Source organism: Acartia tonsa, chromosome 10 (assembly GCF_053477335.1).
Source record: "Acartia tonsa isolate MP-2025a chromosome 10, ASM5347733v1, whole genome shotgun sequence".
NCBI lineage: Eukaryota > Metazoa > Arthropoda > Copepoda > Calanoida > Acartiidae > Acartia > Acartia tonsa.
This window is the reverse complement of record NC_137269.1, coordinates 637,733-657,536: the sequence shown is the minus strand read 5'-3', so window position 1 is coordinate 657,536 and position 19,804 is coordinate 637,733. Positions and strand designations below refer to the sequence as shown.

Below are 19,804 nucleotides of genomic sequence, written 5' to 3'. Positions count from 1 at the left end.
CCTCGTTTTTTCCTTTTGACTATAAGGTACCTAGGTGGTAGATAGTAAGATAGATAATTCTTATGTTTTTTTTGAGAAAGAGAAAAAATAACGTTATTGATGTATATTCTGAAAATGTAGGGAGGGCATCCACCTTCTGGAAGTTCTGGCCAGCCTGGCATGCCACCTAGCAGGTAAAAAACTTTTTTTTTAAATAATAAACTATTCTCATTGGCTATGAAAAAAAGGGGTGTTATACATTTTTGTTACAAGTTATGGGTATTAGGATTATTAAACAATTCTGGAAAGCTTAAATAATTATTATTATTTTGAATTTTAGAAGTCGACATCCAGGATCATCGTCTATGCCTGGAGGAGGTGCTGGTAGTGTACCTGGCAGACAGGATAAGGTTCCACCTCCCAGCAACAGTAGCAGGTACCCAAACATTTATAGATTCCTCTGCGGTTCTCCAGTTAAATAAGAGGATATAGAATTGGCATACCATATGTAGCTACCAGCTAACTAAATATCTTATAGAAATCAAATATCATTTATTTACAATTATTATTGTTTCAGCCGAAGCAAGTACCCGGACGCAAGGCAGCAACAACGAGATTCGTCCGCCAGTCGGCGAGATCAAGAGGCGCGAGATCACGCCGCGAGACGAGAACAAGAAAAGAAACGTGAGTAGTTTCATATATATTAGCTACTAAAACTTTTGCGGTGAATTAAAATTCTTTAAAACTTTATTAAGGGGGGTTTTTTTAATGCAACCATCTCGTAATCAATGTATAAATGGCACTTAGAATTCGAATTTCAATCTGAAATTTTGCATGAGGAACCCTTGGTAGGTCTATTTTCCCTAAATCGAATTAAAAGTTAGAAAAAGTAACGGCTGGCAGCTCAGCCGTTAAGCCGGTTTTTGGCTATTTTCAGAGCATATCCATCATCAATTACGGAGGAATCAACTTTTTGAATGATAGTTTTAAATTATTCGGTCTAAAAATGATACTCTTGGTATTTTATAGCTTCTACCAGCCTTTTTTAGTCGATTCTAGCTGTTAAACAGCTGGTACTAGAAATTTTTAAAAAGTTTATTGGCGTTTTTATCGATAATTTTGCCCTAAAAAAAGCCCCAAAACAGCTAAACGTCTGAGCCGGCAGCCGATAGCCGTTACTTTTCCAACTTTTTAATCAATTTAGGGAAAATAGACCTACCAAGGGTTCCTCATGCAAAATTTCAGATCGAAATTCGAATTCTAAGTGCCATTTATACATTGATTACGAGATGGTTGCATTAAAACCCCCCCCCTTAGGTATTTAAGTTATTATTCAATTTTAACTGGTACAGCCTAAACTTAAGAGTTAGATATATGTTATCTAATTCTAAGAAAATATTAGGTTATTTCCCTCAATGAACCAAACAACCGCAAAAAAACACCCTCCCACCACCTTTAATGTTGAAATAAATAGAGTTAGGGAGCTTTTCAGATCTTTTTTTTATCAACCTTTCGGGAGTCGAAACCCTGCGGGGCTACTCTGTATTAAGTTACTAAGTATAACCTACCTAAGGTTAATCGATAACATACGTTTATTTTAATTTATTTCGCCTCTTTATTTTCAGTTTACTTTAAATAAAGGAGGGGGGAGGGGCTGGAAGTTTCCTTTGATCACTAGATTTTTTATAAACCTCCATTTATTTTTACTCTTGATATATTTTACAGGTGAATATGCTAAGCAACAAGCTATGCAGCAACAGCAAAGGGGAGGTGCTCCCCCCGGTCAAGTGGCTCCGGGAGCTGTACAGGGTGGGGTAATTGTACCCCCTGGGGGATTTTCACATCAAGGTTTGTTTACATTTGTTAGCTCAAGTTAATAATGTAATTTGTACTCCTTATTCTAAAAGAATCTGCCATGTGACGTCATAAAAATGATGAATTATCCATCTCTTTTTTATTGGTTTTCTTTCCTACTTCTCCTCGTATCTCCCTCATTTTTATGACGTCACATGGCTGATTGTTGAGACACTTTGTATAAAGTTAATTTTGATATAAAATAGTAAGGTCTATTTGTCCTAAGCTTAAAATCTCAAAAGATAATTGTCCTTACTTCTCAAATGTCTTGGAGTCAGCGTTGTGGAGCCGGAGCCAGGAGCCGTGGAGCCGCACCAAAATCAAACGGCTCCGCAACGCTGGTTAAAGTAGTATAAGGTTATTTTCTTGAAACAGCTTCAATGCTCTTTCCCTGTTAGCTTATCCATCTAATAAAGCTGTTCTTGTTAAAATGTAAAATTTTATTGTCTTTTATCTAACTGATAATTATTTTTTAGGATTTTCAAGTAGTAGTGGAAGCCACCAACCACCTCCACCCTATGCCACAGGAAAAATAGTCAACTATTTGCTGTAACGAACACTAAATAATATTTTTTTTTGGTGGGCAACCTTAAGAATTTCCCGCGACTGAAGCTTTACAGTTAACACGCTCGCTGTCTTGTAGATTATGGGTTCAAAAATTGGGAGGTTGGAGATACCTTCCTACAAAATTAAAAGCAAATCTTAACTGGACATAGAAGAAGCTTTACGTTTTGGAGAACCATGTCGGTTCGGCAGTTAGCTAGAGCATTCGATAAAGATAGACAGACAGTTGCACAGACATTCTGTTACTTGTATTTATATGATTACAACACAGAAACATGGAAAGTTGACTGTACAATGACACTAGGCTCTAGCAATCAAGCACAGCAACAACAACAACCTCCACCCTCATATACCTCATCTTCCAACAACACCAGTTCATCTGCCCCACATCCCCCGGGATACCAGACCTCGGGGGGACAACAGCCTCCACCACCACCCTACCCAGGTAAACAAATAGGATTGAAAAAAAATGATGGAAATGAACATTTAAGTTCAAGGTTGCGGTAAAGGTGTGCGGTTTATCCTTTCAAACTTTGAATTCCCTCATGTTACCCCCTCAGGTGTAAAAGCTTAGACGTCCCTTGAAATGAATGATAAAGAGGCACAGATGTTAAGGCCATTTATAAACATCTTACAGTGTTATTTTTTTATGAGAACTTTTTTGAAAGCAATTTTACCCTTCTTATAGTTATCAGAATTTAATGATTAATGGCTTATTGTCTTCGTTTTTTAAAGCAATTAATAGAACAACAAAAAGATATTTCAGTTTTTATTTAAAAAGTACAGTAAAATCTAAAATTCAAAACTTAGGTGTCAACATCTAAAAATGGTTTTAGCGCATTTTTCTTATGCTCAAATTATCAACCTTTTGCAAGAATGGCTGCTAAACAATTCAAAGTTGAGATATAGAGCTAAAAATGTATACAGATACTATTAGGGACAGGTACTAGAACATATCAAAGTTTGAAGGTCATATCTCAACCAGGGAGGGAGTACTGGCCCCCCAAATTCGACTACAGAAAATCCACTTTTTAAAGAAAAATACGCTGAAAATATTTTTATATGTTGACACCTAAGTTTTGAAATTTAGATTTTACTGTACTTTTTTAATAAAAACTGAAATATTTTTTTGTTGTTTTATTTATTTCCTTAAAAAACATAGAAAATAAGCCATTAATCATTAAATTCTGATAACTATAAGTGGGGTAAAATTGCTTTCAAAAAAGTTCTCATAAAAAAAAACACTGTAGAAAGCTAAAAATTCTAGTATATTTATACTTTGCATATTCATAAGTAGGTAGGTACATAACTAGAATCTAGATTATGATTTAAAATCATTGTGTATATGTACTAGTGTAGCCATGGTTTCTTAGTGTGTGGACCTAAATAGTCATGGAGTTAGTCTTTTATCGTTTCGTTTATAGACAGCTTTCCACTGATGGTAAAATAAAAAAGTAATAAGATTAATCCCGATAGATGATTTTTTTAGTATGGGTCAGAAACTTTTCTAATCCAGCAGATATTAATCGGTTTCGATTCTCGAATTCATAGGGACTGTAAAATCATATTCTAACATCTCCTTTTAAGAGAATAATATTAGATAATCATTTGCATAACTGTAGGTCATGGAGGTAGCAGCAGTAGCCAAACATCGCATCACCACTCCTCCTCCCACCACAAATCGTCATCGAGCTCCTCTAGCGCAGCCGCCAAAGCTGCTAAACAGATGCTGCCGGCGGTCAACACGGCCGCAGCGGCCGGTCATCAGGAACATAAACTATGGAGAAAATATTGTTGGACTTTGATTTGGCTTTATTATTTTTATGCTTTTTCAGGGATGTTTATTTTCCATTGTTCTCCCAAGGGGGGAATTCTAAATTAGGAAATATACTGTTTTTTAATATATTACTTAGGTAAAGAAATAGGGAGAGGCGGGGGAAAGATTTTAAAATAAATTGGAAAATATACACTCCTGTTCTCATTTTTTTTGCTTTAAAGACGAAACAAAAATAATACCTACCTTGCAAACTATTTTTAAAGGTCCAATTAAAATTACCTATATTTTCTCCATAAATAATGTTTCTGACTGTAACAGGAAAAGTCAATTTTCGACCTGTCCCCGGAGAAGCCTTCGTCCCGTGGAGGGAGGCTGAGCGGCAGCTTCATGGACTCCGTGCTGGGCAATTCCTCTGGAGGGAGTGGCACCACTACATCGTTACCTGGACCGCCTACCTTGCCGCCCCCGCCCACTTTGCCTGGAATCCAACCATCCTCTATTATGCCCCCAAGGTAAATTATTTTCTCGTATTCATTCGAATCCGGTGGATAGGAACCGGTTCTCATCCATACGAAAAAACTATGTCTAGCATCGTATTATATCCAGTTTTCTACGAATATAGAAATGTACAATCATAAGATTAAAACTAGTCTTTTTAGCCCCGAGGTGCCGGAGGCACCGGCTAAAAAAAACTATACATTCTATATCCGCGGAAAGCCGTTTATAATACGATACGAGAAATAACTATTATTGTTATTGATTGCCTTAACTTGAAGAGCTTTTAAATGTATTTTTGTAGTCGAAGCTCCTCTATAGTTTAAATGTCTGTCCGACTGTGTGAAATTGGATTTGTGAGCTGTTAAGATAATGTATTTAATTTTTGCTTTAGTTAATAACTTTAAATGATATTCTTGAATTATAGGATAAAAAATCACACTTTTAAAATAAATAATACCTAGGTAATATAAATATATATAGGTATATATATAAAAATAGTAAAAATATTTTTGTTTAGTCTTTGACATTATGATTTTATTTCTTTTTTTTAGATTTCATGGTAATAATATGAACAGTCAAGGGCCCCCATCTACAGTGGCAAATAGTAGCGCAGCATTAAAACCTGACAGGGGATCTCCTCCGCCCCCTTATAACAAACAAGGGATGCAAACAGGTAAGTAACGTTAATCACTCCCCCCCCCCACGGGCCACCCCCTTCCTTAAATAAAAATCCTTCCTTTTTAACTTTTATAAATTATTAAGTATAATATCTTAAAATACCATATTTTATGAAACGTGATTAAAAAAATTCCCAAAGGGGGGGGGGGGGGGGAAATGTGGTGACTCGTGCCACGACATACCAGCAATTTTATTTTGGGTGCTACTCCCTTAGTTTTAGAGATAATTGGGTGAAATCTTTTGGGCTGGGTCACTAATTACCCCAACTAGAGGTATCTTTCAAAAAAAACGGCGGCGGGTCCGCCGCTCCCGCCGTTCGCCGCCATTTTCCGCCGCCGCCAAAAAAAATTTTTTTATTGCATTTCTCGCCGAATTAGGCAATTTGGAATCATTTGAGACCATGTTATTTTTTTCAAAAATTTTTCCCCTTATAACCAACCCTGCAGGGGGACTTAGTCATTTTTTTCAAATTCTCGTTTATTAAGGTATATCTTAAATTCAGTGCCTCTCCTAAGCTTTTAAAGATATTGAGACAAAACCTTTTGAGGTAAATCAGTAAAAAATATTTGAATAAAAAATGGCGGCGGTACCGCCGCTCCCGCCGTCCACCGCCATTTTCCGCCGCCGCCGCCAAAATTTTTTTTATTGCATTTCTCGCCGAATTAGGCAATTTGGAATCATTTGAGACCATGTTATTTTTTTCAAAAATTTTTCCCCTTATAACCAACCCTGCAGGGGGACTCGGTCATTTTTTTCAAATTCTCGTTTATTAAGGTATATCTTAAATTCAGTGCCTCTCCTAAGCTTTTAAAGATATTGAAACAAAATCTTTTGAGGTAGATCAGCAAAAAAATATTTGAATAAAAAATGGCGGCGATACCGCCGCTCCCGCCATCCACCGCCATTTTCCGCCGCCCGCAGGGTTGGTTATAAGGGGAAAAATTTTTGAAAAAAATAACATGGTCTCAAATGATTCCAAATTGCCTAATTCGGCGAGAAATGCAATAAAAAAATTTTTGGCGGCGGCGGAAAATGGCGGTGGACGGCGGGAGCGGCGGTATCGCCGCCATTTTTTATTCAAATATTTTTTACTGATTTACCTCAAAAGGTTTTGTCTCAATATCTTTAAAAGCTTAGGAGAGGCACTGAATTTAAGATATACCTTGATAAACGAGAATTTGAAAAAAAATGACTAAGTCCCCCCGCAGGGTTGGTTATAAGGGGAAAAATTTTTGAAAAAAATAACATGGTCTCAAATGATTCCAAATTGCCTAATTCGGCGAGAAATGCAATAAAAAAATTTTTTTTGGCGGCGGCGGAAAATGGCGGCGAACGGCGGGAGCGGCGGACCCGCCGCCGTTTTTTTTTGAAAGATACCTCTAGTTGGGGTAATTAGTGACCCAGCCCAAAAGATTTCACCCAATTATCTCTAAAACTAAGGGAGTAGCACCCAAAATAAAATTGCTGGTATGTCGTGGCACGAGTCACCACATTTCCCCCCCCCCTTTTACCCTTATTTTAAGAAGTTTTTTAAGGTGTTAAGAAAAAGAATAACTATACATAATTGATCTTGTATTGACTAAAATTATAAATAGAAAAAGATTATGTTCAAGCTTTGGTAAAAAATAAATTGCCTTTTTATGAGGATGGTAAAGTCAAAAGTATAGTGCAGTGTCTCAAGAAATGTGTAATTTGTATTTGATGGAAGTATGTGTTTTTAGATCCAAGTGGACGGCCGTCACACCAACAGCTGCCATCTGACGATCAGTTTGGCCTGATAAAGCCCTGCGGGGAGCTGTTACGTCATCACGGGGATTTGCCTGGCTCTGCTGTGGAGCAGCTGGCCGCAGCTTCTCAAGACCAATCTCTGGATGCTATCCTTGGGTTTAGTACCCTGAAACAGGTATTTACAGGGAGGGAGGAGGGGACAATGGACTTTCAGATATACTGGTAACCAATGTTACCTTTTCTTATCCGTTGAAAAAAAGCTTTTGGTTGTGATTGATTGGTTCCAAATCAATAGTGTCCAATTTTTTCAACCAATAATATCAATCTTTAGAGTTATTTATAATTTTCGATTAATATATATCTACATAAATATATTTACTCTATTAGTACTTTTGTTAACAATTGACTTAGTTTTAAAATTATTACTCCATTCATAAAAGCAGTGAGTTTTGTCAGGGGTGTATTTCTTGAGGCAATGAAAAAAGGGGTAGGCAGAACTTCCTTATTTTCATTTGACAGGATGTTGAAACCCGCTTAGGGATAAATAAACAGCTTTCCGCGGATATAAAATGTACAATTAAAAGATCAAAACCAGTTATTTTAGCCAGAGATTCCGAAGATGCTAGACATAGTTTTTTTTGTATGGATGAGAACCGGTCCTAATCCACCGGATATAAATCGGTTCGAATGAATACGAAAATATTTATTTTCGCATTGTATTATAAACAAAAACAGCTTTCCAGATTAAAGCCAGTTTTATATTAGTTGAAAACTGGATAGAATATGTTGCTAAATATATATTTTTTCATATGTATGAGAACCGGATATTAATCGGTTTCCAATAAAAACGAGAAAACAAAATATTTATATCAGGAGTCTGAGCTGTCAAAGACGTTGTTCGACGACGATTTCGACTTGGACATGAACAAGGGTCCCGCCGGGGTTAGCGAGGCAGTTTCGGACTTCTCCGAGCTTTTCAATAATTCCGATACATCGACCCTCAGCCTTCTTGATGCTAAATACGCTCAAAAGCCGCAGCAGCAGGTACTAGACTATTATTGGACGATGTTCTATTCATTTGACACCGATCAGATTAATGCAAACTTCTCGTAAACTTTTTGTATGATTTAGGGGAAAATAGGCATACCAAGGATTACTCGTGCCAAGTTTCATAAGAGGGGAGTTTTAATGCAACCATCTCGTAATCAGTGATTAAATGGCACTTAAAATTCGAATTTCGATCTGAAATTTTGCATGAGTAATCCTTGGTAGGTCTATTTTCCCTAAATTGAACAAAAAGTTGGAAAAGTAACGGCTGGCGGCTCAGCCGTTTAGCCGTTTTTTTTTGTGCCTATTTTCAGGGTAAATTCATCATAAATTACGTAGGAATCAACTTTTTAAAACATATTTTTGGTTTAATTCATGTTGAATGATAGCAATAACCATTTTTAAAACTTCTAGTACTTACAGCTACTGTCTAAAACCGTTTGATAGCGTTTTGAAGTTGAAAAGAGTATTATGTGAAGATAGGTTTCGTGACTAATTTACACTACAGATATCTAAAAAATGGCAAAACGGCTGAGCCGCCAGCCGTTAGCCGTTACTTTTCCAACTTTTTGTTCGATTTAGGGAAAATAGACCTACCAAGGATTACTCATGCAAAAGTTCAGATCGAAATTCGAATTCTAAGTGCCATTTAATCACTGATTACGAGATGGTTGCATTAACCCCCCCCCCCCCCCCTTAAATTCGGATTCTAAGTGCCATTTGCGCATTGATTACGAGTTGGTTGCATTAAAAAAACCTTAAAAATACTTTCACCCAAAAATTACAAAATAGTACTTATTTTAAAAGATAAGTTCTTATTTAGGCCAAGATGAAAGTAAATCCCTAAGTCCGTATATCCTGCCTTACGTTATATAGTAATAAGTTGCGCCTGTCTATAAGCCAAGACATTTACCCGTACTCTTACATTTTCGGTCACGCCCCAGATATTACAGTAGACCGAAATTTTTTAAACGTCTTCAGTCTATTGTTCCGTGAATAAAACTTTTTTAACATGACAGAATCTTGAATTCCTTTTATTTATAGGATTTTAATATTTTTAAGCGGCAAATTAAATTTCTGATTATTTCAGGTACCAAACATGAATAACAGTAGCAGTAGCAAACATCTGTCAGCGGCAAATAATTCAAAGCCGCCATCTCAGCAGCTGCCACCTGGCGCTTATAACAGTAACAAGCAGCCGCAGCCGCCGCAACAAATGTTGAATAGCAGTTCACAGCAGCAATCGAGTGGCAGCGGCCGTACCAATTCGCCATTAAAGGTACCTACATGATTGTATTTTTCGATTGGGTGTATTGTATATTTTATTGTGTAAATTGTTTAAAGAAAAGTAAAGGGGTGGTGAAATAATTGAACCTGGTTGATAATAAACACCTGGGTAAAAGTGTTAGGTATAACTTTAGGGCTACTTATGTCTGCTGAAATTTTGAATCTTAGGCTCTATTCAATACTCCAGTTGATTTTATTATAGCTTTCTTGGCAGTGGATACTGATTGCCTTGTTGAATGTTGAATGTTTTTTTTTAAATCGGATTTAGAAAAAAATTGTATACTTAATTATCTTAAAAATAAAATTGAAATTAAGGGGTAGACTAACCCTAACCTCCTCACTTCAATTATTTTAAGAATCAATCATAATTTCTCGTAAGAAACTTCAAATATTATTTGATTAGATGAAGAAGGAGAGTGGCCAGTCACCAATGAAACAGAGCAGCAGCAATGTGAAACGTGAATCAAGCACCAGCTCTCCTCATAAACCATCAACTAATACCCCCACCAACATTAAACAGGTTAGAAAAGATTTTTACTAATTACTGGCAATGAAATTTGCATTTTAGCAACTTTAAAAATCGATGCAAATACCTTTTTCCATGATAGAATAATTGTAAGGATTTAGAGACCTAATTAATACATAGGTACTTTAGAGGGAAACGTCGATTTTTTAAAATTCATCAGCTGAACATATGACAATCAAATCGTATTTCAGGAGTCTTCAAGAAGTTCAAGCAATATTAAGGAAGAGTTTAAAGATCCCATGATTAAACACAGTCATCTTTTCACACCATCCCCTGAAAAACAGGTAAAAAAATAGGGGTGTAATTTCTGCGCAAGATTTTTTTCCCTGCTGCATAATTTTTTATTTTCCCCTCCTGGTTTTTTTCAGCAAGGGAGGGGAAAAAATGAAAAAATGATTTCATAATTCTTTATTTTATTTATATTTCCCCCCTCCCACATTTTTTTTTATTTTTTAACCAAGGAGGGGAGAAAAATTGAAAAAAATATTTTCAGTTTTCTTATTTTTTACATTTTTTCCCTTAATTACATATTTTTAATTTTTTTGCCTTCTCCCCCTTTTTGCAGGGTCAAATTTGCAGAATATGCACCCCTGGAAAAAAAATGACGAAAGGAAGACTATGGGACATCGTATTACTCGTTAATATGTTTTTTTTCTTGGCCCCAAACGAATTCTTCAAAAAATACACACATTAGGTAAACAATACAATAACATATCCTCTTCTTTATCGAGAATCGGACTTAATTTGTCGGATTAGGCCGATTGAAATACAAACCTAGAATCCGTGAAATTGCTCGAAATGCCATCTGTTATAAAAACTACATATGAATAGTTATATACCTATTAAATATTTGTTTGAAATCAATTTAAAATTTTATTTTAGATAAAAAGTGAACCCAGAACTGATTCTTCGCGCAATAGGACTCTGTCGAACAGTCAAGGTAGAATTATTACCTAGTTTATATCACATTTGTTACTTAGGTATTATTTATATTATTTCAATTAATTTACAAAAATTCTATAATAGAGAAATTCGACATTCGATGGAGAAGGTATAAATGATTTTTTTTTTTTAAAGTTGGTGCTTAGTTTTACTCTAAATCTTGGATGGTTCCATCTATAAAAGTAACATGATGTCCTTAGGAAAAGTTTTTGGCTGTACCGATATGGTTCTCCTTTACATTGAAGCTTCTCATAGGGAATATTTATAAATACTTTGCGGTAATGTAACCCCCATCCTTTCAAGAAGTTCGCCCCCCCCCCAAAAAAAAAAAAAAATTTAAAGTGACGCTAGAGGCCTCTAGGAGCGTGACCGCTAATGATACATATTCAATTTACTCTTATTACATCATCTTATGATACATTAAGGTGGTGAGCCGGTGGTTAACGTACAGAAACTGGAGTCCATGGCTCCGGAGTTCCAGAACCTAACGGAGACCATGCGGCGTGGAGCTCAACCTTCATCAATACTCGTGGACAAAGATGGACATCCAAGCCCAACAAAGTCTGTGGGAGGTGGTAGCAGCCACAGGTAGGATAAGTAATAGACTTAAAGAAAGGTAGATAGATAAACGCAGACAGAAAACAAGGATAATAGGGGATACCTAGTGTCACAGTTCCTTGAGTCAATATGTAAGATAACATTGTTATTCATGAAATCGATGTTTATGTTCTAGGTCAGTGACTAACTAAGTTATAACAATAAGATGCATTCAGCTATTTAAGGGGACAAGACAATGGACGATAAATTTATATTATCTAATATTGATGTACAAAATTGCTCATTCTGTAAAAAAAGTACCCAAATTTTTTTGAGGCTATGAATAGGTACCTAAGGTAAAATGGTTAGGTATATATTTTTGGTTACCAGTGTAATTTCTTCTCACTCCCTCGATACATAAGATTGTTGTAAGGCCCGTAGTTCAATTATAACCACCAACTTGTATTTTAGAAGCAGCGGCAGTGCCAGGGAGAGTGCACCTCCTGTTTCGGTGGCAGCTCCAACGGCTCCCAGTGGCGGCTCTGGGAGTTCTGGCAGCGGGCGGGACTCATCCTCCCCAGGAAAACATCATCATAGGTCCGACTCCAGCTCAAGGTGGGTTGAAAAAATTAGGAATGGGGGGGGGGGGGTTGTCAAATGGCCTATACAATTGAATTCCGAACCCTTGGGAGGCCACCTATTTCTCAATATAACCTAACCTTATGTACCTTAAGAAATAAACAAACAATCGAAAAACTACCCTTTGTATTAGTAATCAAAAAGTTATTTTTTGTCAAGCGCCTAAATATTTCACTCTTCCCAAAAGTTAAGATTGAGGGGGGGGGGGGTTACTAGTAGAAATTCAACATAAGGAAATATTCCTTTCTTTTTACTATATAGGTAATAATAATATAAATCTAGGAATGAAATAAAGAGGGCTTTAGGTAAATATACACCCCTGTTCTAATGCATAATTTTTTTATATTACAGGGATAAGAAGCATAGTAGCTCCTCCTCCCATCACCACAGATCCTCCTCCAACTCCTCTACAAGACAACCAGCCCCACCAGAGGCCTTGCTGGAGCCAGAAAAGAGCAGACCACTGCAGCAGCCACCCTTCCAGCCTCAGCCGCCACCGCAGCAGCAAACGGCAGCTGTCCCACCTATGGTTATTCATGGACTTAAAGAGGAGACGACAAAACTGGATAGTTTTGATAGTGAGGTATAAAATTTTCTCATTCATTCGAAACCGACTAATATCCGGTTTATTAGAACCGGTTCCCATACATAAGAAAAAATTATGTCTCGTACATCTTATATAAAAATAACAGGATGTCTAGGCTGTCTGACTGAAGCAAATAATTTCGGTAACTGCTGAACCGATTTAGTTTTCCTTTACAGTAAAGCTTCTTGTAGGTCAGGAAAAAAGTTTACTTTTTCTTTTATAAAACAATAATTGAAATTGGAGGGTCTTATTTCTCCCCCAAGGGCCCTCCAAGGGCGTAGCCGCTAGTGATGTCTAATTGTAGCTAAAGATCTAGAATTAACAAAAAAATGAAGATGGAAGGTTACAAATCAAAGTGTCCATTTCATTTAAATATAATATAACTCTCATCTTTAAAAAAAAATTAAAAAATTAAGATACATTTGATTTAAATATTTTTTAGGTTAGTCAAAATAATAATAAACAATACTTTTTTTTCTTCAGGGAAATAACAAGCACGACAGGAAACACAAGGAGAAGAAAGAAAAGAAAGAGAAAAAGGAGAAAAAAGAAAAGAAAGAGAAGAAAAAGGATAAACATGGTGAAAGGGAAAGAGATAGCAAAGAAAAGGTATATAGTATTGTTATTATAGTACAGTTGTCTATAACTGACAAATTATAACAATATTTTTATTTTCAATTTAATTAATTTAAAGCCAGGGCTTTTATGGTTTTATTGCTAATATGTTTACCTGGATTGGTTCATTTTATTCTAAATATGTCAATCTTAATTCAAAATAAGAAACTTAAGTATCATTTACATAAAATATTGAATTTTTCTTTTTCATTTTAATTGAAAAGAATAGGTAGTTAAAAACTTTGATTTTTGTGGTAAATGGGGTTATTTTAGCCAGCTACAAGTTTGACTTTATTACTTAGAGTACATGATAATCTGGTGTAAGATCCAATTAATAATAAAACCATTGTTATGCAGGACGATGAGCATAGAAAGAGGGACAAGAAGAAAAAGAAAGACAAGGACAGAGATAGAGACAGAGAGCGGGGCTCTGGGGATCAAGAACATGTCAAAATTGTTATCAAAGGAAATTACACTCAACGCCTTTTTTTTATATAAATATTGCACTATTGTCATATTCAAGAAATTGAATTGATTTTCTCGTATTCATTTGAATCCGGTGGATAGGAACCGGTTCTCATGAATACGAAAAAACTATGTCTAGCATCGTATTATATCCAGTTTTCTACGAATATAGAAATGTACAATCATAAGATTAAAACTAGTTTTAATCTTATAATTGTACATTCTTTATCCGCGGAAAGCCGTTTATAATACGATACGAGAAATAACTATTCTTTAACTGAAGATAATTTAGTTTTGTGAAGATAGGTAAAAAAATATTTATCTGTAAACCATGGGGAAGGAGGGATCATTGTACTGTTAATTACACTGGTACTCAAAGTTTTAGAACCAGGTTTTCTGATCCGGTGGATCAAAAACCCTGAATTTTCATTTGATGATTCAGAACAGAAAATGTTCAAACTTTTCAACCAATTAATTTTATCGGCATATTGGCTTATTTTGTTTTATCATCATTGGAGTGGGGATGGTTTTCTATTTATCGTGCATTGTCTTATCTTATGGTGAACCCAGAGAGTGAGGGGTCATTGTGCTCTTTATTACACTAGCCCCAAAAGTATTTTGTTAACTTTTTCTTAATCACTGGCTTATTTACTTCGGGGGACTGTTAGAGTTGTTCGGTCAACGAATAAGAAAACGTTATTATGTAACTTTGGGGACTAGTGGAATAAACAGTCAAATGTCACTCACCTTCCTGTGACCATGTAGTCAGGGCGTAGAGTGTAATATTGCCTGCAGGCACTGGAGGCCATCACACAGCCAGCACAACCACCCCGGCCAGTTCTCCCCCACATAAACACATGCCTCTGCCGAAGCTCAAAATTAAACTTGGTGGAACACCTGCCGTTGAGTAAGTTTAATTCAATTTTAATCATTGATAAGATAAAGGGTGTGCAAAAAAATGCGTAGATTTTTAAAATTCAAATTGCACAGCTTGTGTTAATAGTAGATAAAGTTATACATACCTTTAGAACCGCTGTAAGCTCTAGTTTTTAGAAATGTAAGAATCATTCCTGTGCTGCGCATAGTTTAGAAGTTACATGTTAAGATGTCCCAACTGACTTTAAACTTGACTTGCGAGTAAATCATTAAAAACTACTTTTACTATCAGAATATTATTTAATTTGTCATGTAACTATATCTTTTCTACCCCGTTTTATTGGATACTAGCGGCTTAAAGGAGAATCATATCGGTTCAGGGGTCCTTCGAGAATGAGATCCTTCGCTACAGATAAAAAATGCTTACTACTTTATATAATAGGATAGCATACGTGGATATTGTGACAGGGGAATTTTTATCGTTAATTTGGGTTGCTTATATAATTCTCAGATATTGTTCAATACGTTCAGGGGAGGGGATCGATTCATAAAAGTGGGGAGAGGGGTATCATTATATTAGCCAGCTGGAAGAAACGTTTCATTATCTTAAGATAATAAATATAATTGTTATAGGTCATCTGATAGAAGTAAGAAGAGAGAGAGAAGTGAAAGCTCTGCAAAGTTGGATATCCCAGCGGCTAAAATGGCCAGAGTTATGGGCACTTCTAACCAACAGGTAGTTTTTACAGGGATATAAAGGGATAAGACAATGGCCGATAAATTGAAGTCGATCATAAAACCCCTTTTCCTATTTTTAAATATGGGTGAGTCACATTGGGATTTTAAGTGTTCAATTTATTCTCTGAGGGAAATCACCCAACTTTTGGTCAATTTAATACGATATCGTATTCTTTCATCTCAGCCCTGCCCCCACCCCCCTCACCCTGGCAAACACACACAATTATATTTTATGTTTAAACTAGTGGCTATGCCCCTAGAAGCTTCTAGGGGCACTTAATGTAGGATGGGGAAAAGTCGACCTAATCCCATTTTAAATTTGTGGTCAAAAGAGAATATCTTTTGGGGGGAGGGATGTGAAGACACCCTCCCAAAAATAGTTTAAAACCTTCCCAGGGCCTATTAGAAGCTTCACTGTAAAGGAGAACAATATCGGTTCAGCGGTTAGCCAGATCCTTCGGAACAGACAAAATACGCTTACTACTTTATATAATAGGATTATGTTTCTTATATTTGTGAAGTAGTATCTAGAGAAGTTATACAAACTAGTTCCAGCATCATTGCTTTGACACCGACTAATTTCCGCTGGAATAGAACCATTTCTCAGTCATACTTAAAAATCGTGCATCGTATCATATTACAACTAGTTTTCTACGAATATTGAAATTTAAATATAAAAAGGTCTAAATGTTATAATTTTTAATTTTGAAATCCGCAGGCAGCAGAAGGCTGTCTATAACACGATGCAATAAATAACTATTACAATGTCAAACATTGATAAGAAATCTACTTGTGGTTTTTTTAGGCCGAAGAAGAATTTTTGCACCACAAGCTTGGAACTAAGAAGGAGAAAAAATCCAGCAGATAATTGTTGAAAACATAAATTAACATTATTTTCATATAAATACTGTAAAAGTTATAAAACATATATTTTCTGTTATAAATATAACATACAGAAATAACCTTACTATGTATGTTTTATGGGTGTGATTCATAAAAAAAAGATTTCCCACTTGTTTGTCTAATATTTAGAGTAGGGTTGGGCCGGATATCTGGCCAACGTTCGATATCCGGCCGGATAACCGGATATCCGGCGTTAAAAATCAGCCGGATATCCTGTAACCGGATAGTTTTAATATCCGTTATCCGGCCGGATATTGAAAATGGCCGGATATCCGGCCTAACCCTAATTTAGAGCATTTGTTAAAGCTGCAAAAACAAAAAAAAACACGTTAAAATCTTTTTGGTGATGTAAATTTAATTTTATTATGGTAATTACATATTGAAAGCATATTCTTATATCTGTAAATATAATCTTTAAGTTGCCTAGAATTAATTTTATTTTTATTATAGGAAATATTGTTTATTGATTAATAATACATTTTTTAGCTTGAAAATGATAAAAATAAGTCAGAAATCGTATTAGGCATTATCATTTATTTGAAATAATTTCATTAAAAAGCTTAATAAAATTCTATATTTATTTCTTGACCTAAAACTATATTAGAGAAAATGGTCAGGGGTGTATTTTCTGCAGGGGATCCCCGGCAGTGGGAAATATGGGGGGGGGGGGGGGGAATTAAGTGTACTGAAAACATCAGCTGATACTATACAGTAAACAGAACATTTTTGAAAACGCCAAAGATATTTGGAAATATTTTTAAAAATAAGCAAAAGGCTACTTGTCCTCTCATCTACAGACAAAGATTCTTAAAACGAAGGAAATTTAAATTTTAACCTAGGGGAAACAGGAAATATTTTATTGTAGCAGGGGAAAAAATGAATCCTTTGCAGAATATACATCCCTGAAAATATTATTCTATAGGTATAATATTATTATCAGTTTTATAACTTTGTCTTTTGCTTTTTTAGATAATTGAGAATAATTTCTTTCAAATTGAATATTTTGTCAATTCTACATAATTGGTAAAAAAAGCCAAAGCAAAGTTGTAACTGTAACCTATCTTTAAGGGAAAAATTAAGTTTATCTTCTTACAATGGGGGATGGGGATATAGCTTCGAAACTGATTAATATCCGTTGGATAAGAACCGGTTCTGCTGGGCCATACTGAAAACTCATGTAACGTATTAAGGACGATTTTCTACGAATAATAACAAAAAAAATATTACCAGTTTTGTTGGCCCGGTGCTTTTGCAACAAAACTGAAATTAATCTTATAATTTTTTAATTCTACTATTCGTGGACAGATGTCTATAATACGATGCGATTAATAACTATTCTATACCGCACTTCTGTTTTGTTTTTTTCTATCATTTTCATTAATGAGGAAAGTGGAAGCTTTTCTATAATTGTAACTTTGAATATATGAGTTAATTTTACCAAGTTGGTGGTAATTTCAATCACCCCCCCCCCCCCGAAAATGCTCAATATCTCGTTTGCTTTCTTTGTTTTGATAAGAAAGATATGTTACCTGAATTTTGGGGCTGTTCATGCCTTTTTTGTTGTTAATAAAGCTATGCTTGTTAGTTCGCTGTCATTCTTGTTTTTTTTCTTTGTTCAGTTTTCAAGCATTTTGTTTGGCGAGTAAAATTAAAAATATCTATTTTATGCCTTAATAAAATACTTAACTGAGTGTTATCTTAAAATATGTTAAATAATAAATATAAACTTATTTTTTTTTGTTAAGAAATTAATTTTCTTTGGATATTTTGATTTCTCTGGCTAAATTGTACTACCGCCTTTAATAAAATTATTATTTAAAGCTGCTAAGCAAATCTATGTTGTATGAATTATTTCTAAGTTACATTAAACATTGCTTAGTCGCTTATAATGATTATATTACTTATCATATAAATTTGTTTTCAGTGGTACTTTGTATAATTATGAAAAAATCTTAAATATACATTCAGAAATTGTTCAATGCGTGTTTTTTGTATTACTATGCTTTTTTTTTTAAAAAGGTATCTACTTTTTACTTCTTCCACTAAAGATTTTGTTTCAATATCTTTAAAAGCACAGGCTAAGTACTGAATTTAAGTTAAACCTTGATAAACAAGAATTTGAAAAAAATTACTCCTGTCCTCCCCCCCCCCCACAGGGTTGCTTGTAAGAGAAAAATTATTGAAAAAAATAACATGGTCTTGAATGATTCCAAATTGCCTAATTCGGTGAGAAATGAAATTTAAAAAAATTTGGCGGCGGCAGTGGCGGTCTCGAAGCCGGTTTTTTTAAAGATACCAAAACTTGACTAATTAGTGACACAACAAAAAAGATTTTACTCAATTATCTCTAAAACTAAGGGAGTAGCTCTCAAAATAAAATTGCTGGTATGTCGTGACACGAGTCACCATATTTTACACCCCCCCCCCCCCCCTTTAAGCTTTAAGATTATGTTTTTAGGGGGTTATTTTTTTCTATGGTGTGAGATTTCTTGGGAGAGTTGCAGTATTTTCCCAAAAATAATTATAAACATTGCCTGAACCTATTAGAATCTTTACTGTAGTGGAGAACCATGTCGGTTCCATCACCCCTTAAAACATTTCTTATTCCCTTTTAAAAATTGGGAGAAATCGACTCCCCTGCCCTCTAGTGCACCTAGAGGCCTCTAGTCCTAAAACTACTAAACCAATTGACCTATAAATAGTAAGGAAGCTTCACATAGGTCGTGGAATGGTTTTAGGCCTGAATTAATTTTTAGATTTTAATTTTGGGATAGTTTTAGGCTCATTTCGGCACCTTACTATCTTCTAAAATCCGTAAAAAATTAAGTAAAACAATATTTAGGTACCTATTAGTTGAAAGTTTAGCCGCTAGGTGCCTATAAAAAAAGATAAAAATTAGCGTTTAGTATTAAACAAAATGTAATTAATAATAAATTTATTACTTATAAATCTTTATTTTACATTTTTAGAATTAAATGATAAGATTTTACTTTATAAAAGTAAATTTTAAAGATAAGGAAATAAAGAAAAAATAACAATTAAATATAAAAAATAAATTTGGGTCCCACATAGGTGTCTTCAGTACTGAACATCTCAGTCTTTACCTTTTCTTTAATCCCAACAGGATTATCAATCTTAGACAATGAGTCCTAGGATAATCGATATTCTATTTAGAGTTAGACCGGATACTGGATATCCGGCTGAATACTAATTCCGGATATCTGCCAACATTCTATATCCGGAAAATTACCTGATATCCAGCATTACAAATCAGCCGGATATCCGGTTAGTTTCAATATCCGGTCCAACCCTCATTCTATTAGTTGAATGATGCACCAGATTTTCATTTACTTCAACAAACTGACACACACAGCTGGCTAAAATAACGATACACCCTCTTTATAAATGCCCTCCTACTGAACGTACTAACCAGTTAAAATGAGGTCCATATTAACAACCTAAATTGATTACAAATTTTACCCAGTCAAAATATCCACGCATGATCTATATCCATACCTAGAATGTAGGTGCCAAACTGGAAAATGACCCTTTCCCCCCCCCCCCC

At 35.1% G+C, this 19,804-nt stretch overlaps 1 protein-coding gene across 1 annotated transcript in view; it reads left to right on the top strand.

The window, feature by feature from the left end:
- Window positions 1-18,218, top strand: part of CycT (Cyclin T) — a 46,204-nt gene extending 27,986 nt beyond the window's left edge. The window contains exons 12-35 of the mRNA XM_080174286.1: window positions 122-173; window positions 320-415; window positions 557-663; window positions 1,705-1,827; window positions 2,310-2,361; window positions 2,703-2,842; window positions 4,020-4,168; window positions 4,496-4,686; window positions 5,224-5,345; window positions 7,072-7,253; window positions 7,952-8,122; window positions 9,216-9,404; window positions 9,816-9,932; window positions 10,130-10,222; window positions 10,821-10,878; window positions 11,306-11,468; window positions 11,889-12,032; window positions 12,408-12,639; window positions 13,126-13,251; window positions 13,615-13,724; window positions 14,519-14,629; window positions 15,232-15,334; window positions 16,142-16,369; window positions 16,532-18,218. Coding sequence (XP_080030412.1) covers window positions 122-173; window positions 320-415; window positions 557-663; window positions 1,705-1,827; window positions 2,310-2,361; window positions 2,703-2,842; window positions 4,020-4,168; window positions 4,496-4,686; window positions 5,224-5,345; window positions 7,072-7,253; window positions 7,952-8,122; window positions 9,216-9,404; window positions 9,816-9,932; window positions 10,130-10,222; window positions 10,821-10,878; window positions 11,306-11,468; window positions 11,889-12,032; window positions 12,408-12,639; window positions 13,126-13,251; window positions 13,615-13,724; window positions 14,519-14,629; window positions 15,232-15,334; window positions 16,142-16,204 — 2,894 coding nt within the window. The 3' untranslated portion in view covers window positions 16,205-16,369; window positions 16,532-18,218. The remainder of the gene's footprint in view (window positions 1-121; window positions 174-319; window positions 416-556; window positions 664-1,704; window positions 1,828-2,309; window positions 2,362-2,702; window positions 2,843-4,019; window positions 4,169-4,495; window positions 4,687-5,223; window positions 5,346-7,071; window positions 7,254-7,951; window positions 8,123-9,215; window positions 9,405-9,815; window positions 9,933-10,129; window positions 10,223-10,820; window positions 10,879-11,305; window positions 11,469-11,888; window positions 12,033-12,407; window positions 12,640-13,125; window positions 13,252-13,614; window positions 13,725-14,518; window positions 14,630-15,231; window positions 15,335-16,141; window positions 16,370-16,531) is intronic.
- The last annotated feature ends 1,586 nt before the right edge of the window (window positions 18,219-19,804 follow it).